Raw genomic sequence first — 1,119 nt, forward strand, 5'->3', positions numbered from 1 at the left:
CAAAAGAGCAGTCCAGCTCGAGTTCCACTGGCAGCCACCGCCAAGCGCGACGGCGAGCAGCACAGCATGAACCATGTGCATAGCAACTGCAGCATGGACAAGCAGGTCAGTACCGAGGGCAGCTGAAAGCTCCACTGCCTCACCAGGGGCAAATCCATGAGGAAGTACAAAGGCTCGTAACAGAGCAACTACACAGATTCCAGCGCATTGATACTACCAACGATGCCCTTCGAAGAGACGTGGCCAACCAGAGCAAGCCACCATTTGTAGATGAGATCAAGCAGACGGAGCCACCGTGGAAGTTCAACCCGCCACATTTCTCCTTATTCAAATGAGATAAAGATCCGGATAGACACTTGATGCACTACAGAAGTGTCATGACCCTCTACGCCAACAATGACACTCTCATGTGCAAGATCTTTACCACGAAACTCCAAGGCGAGGCGCAAGACTGGTTCCACACCCTGCCATCATGTTTAATCTGGAACTTCAACGAACTTTCCTTGGTTTTCACAAAGGAATATTCATCCTACCATTTGATCAAGAAGAAGTCTAACCACCTCTTCAACATGAAGAATGACCCGAATGAGTCACTCTACACTTACGTCAAGAGATTCAAGGCGGAAAAGGCAAAGATTATTAGATGCGATGACAGTATCGCATGCTCAACTTTTCAAAAAGGGTTCCCAATAGATCATCTATTTTTCGGAGAATTGATCATGGACGAGAACTTGACCCTCGCAAACTCTTATGCTTTAGCAGAAAAACACTCCCTCTGAGATAAGGAAAAGCGCTCCCAAAAACCGCCTGAACAGTCGCGCAAAGATGCAAAGCCATCTTAAAATAAAGCATGTGATAAACCGTTCAACAACAAAAACAAGCCAGAAAGCAGACGCAGGGACCGATCCCCGACGAAATGAGGCACGACACCCAAGTCGTACACCAAGTTCTGAATGAGTCGAAGAAAAAATCTTTTGCCCAAACAGTAGCAGCTGAAGTACAGAAAGATAATTTTATCTCCACCGAATAGCAATCATAGCAGGCAGGTCAGGAAGATGGCGTCAAGGTCGACAATGCCTTAGCAGATGAATTAGGATGGAAACCCAAAGAAGATGCCGA

The 1,119-nt window shown here is 46.7% G+C and overlaps 1 protein-coding gene across 1 annotated transcript; it reads left to right on the top strand.

Moving 5' to 3' along the window:
• Positions 1-377: 377 nt before the first annotated feature.
• LOC148691170 (uncharacterized) lies at positions 378-779 on the top strand. The gene has a single exon (XM_088683928.1). It carries the CDS (start codon positions 378-380, stop codon positions 777-779), a length of 402 nt encoding a protein of 133 aa, XP_088540054.1.
• Positions 780-1,119: the final 340 nt, after the last annotated feature.

The sequence above is a fragment of the Pyrus communis genome, chromosome 14, assembly GCF_041283825.1.
Source record: "Pyrus communis isolate YQ-2024b chromosome 14, ASM4128382v1, whole genome shotgun sequence".
NCBI lineage: Eukaryota > Viridiplantae > Streptophyta > Magnoliopsida > Rosales > Rosaceae > Pyrus > Pyrus communis.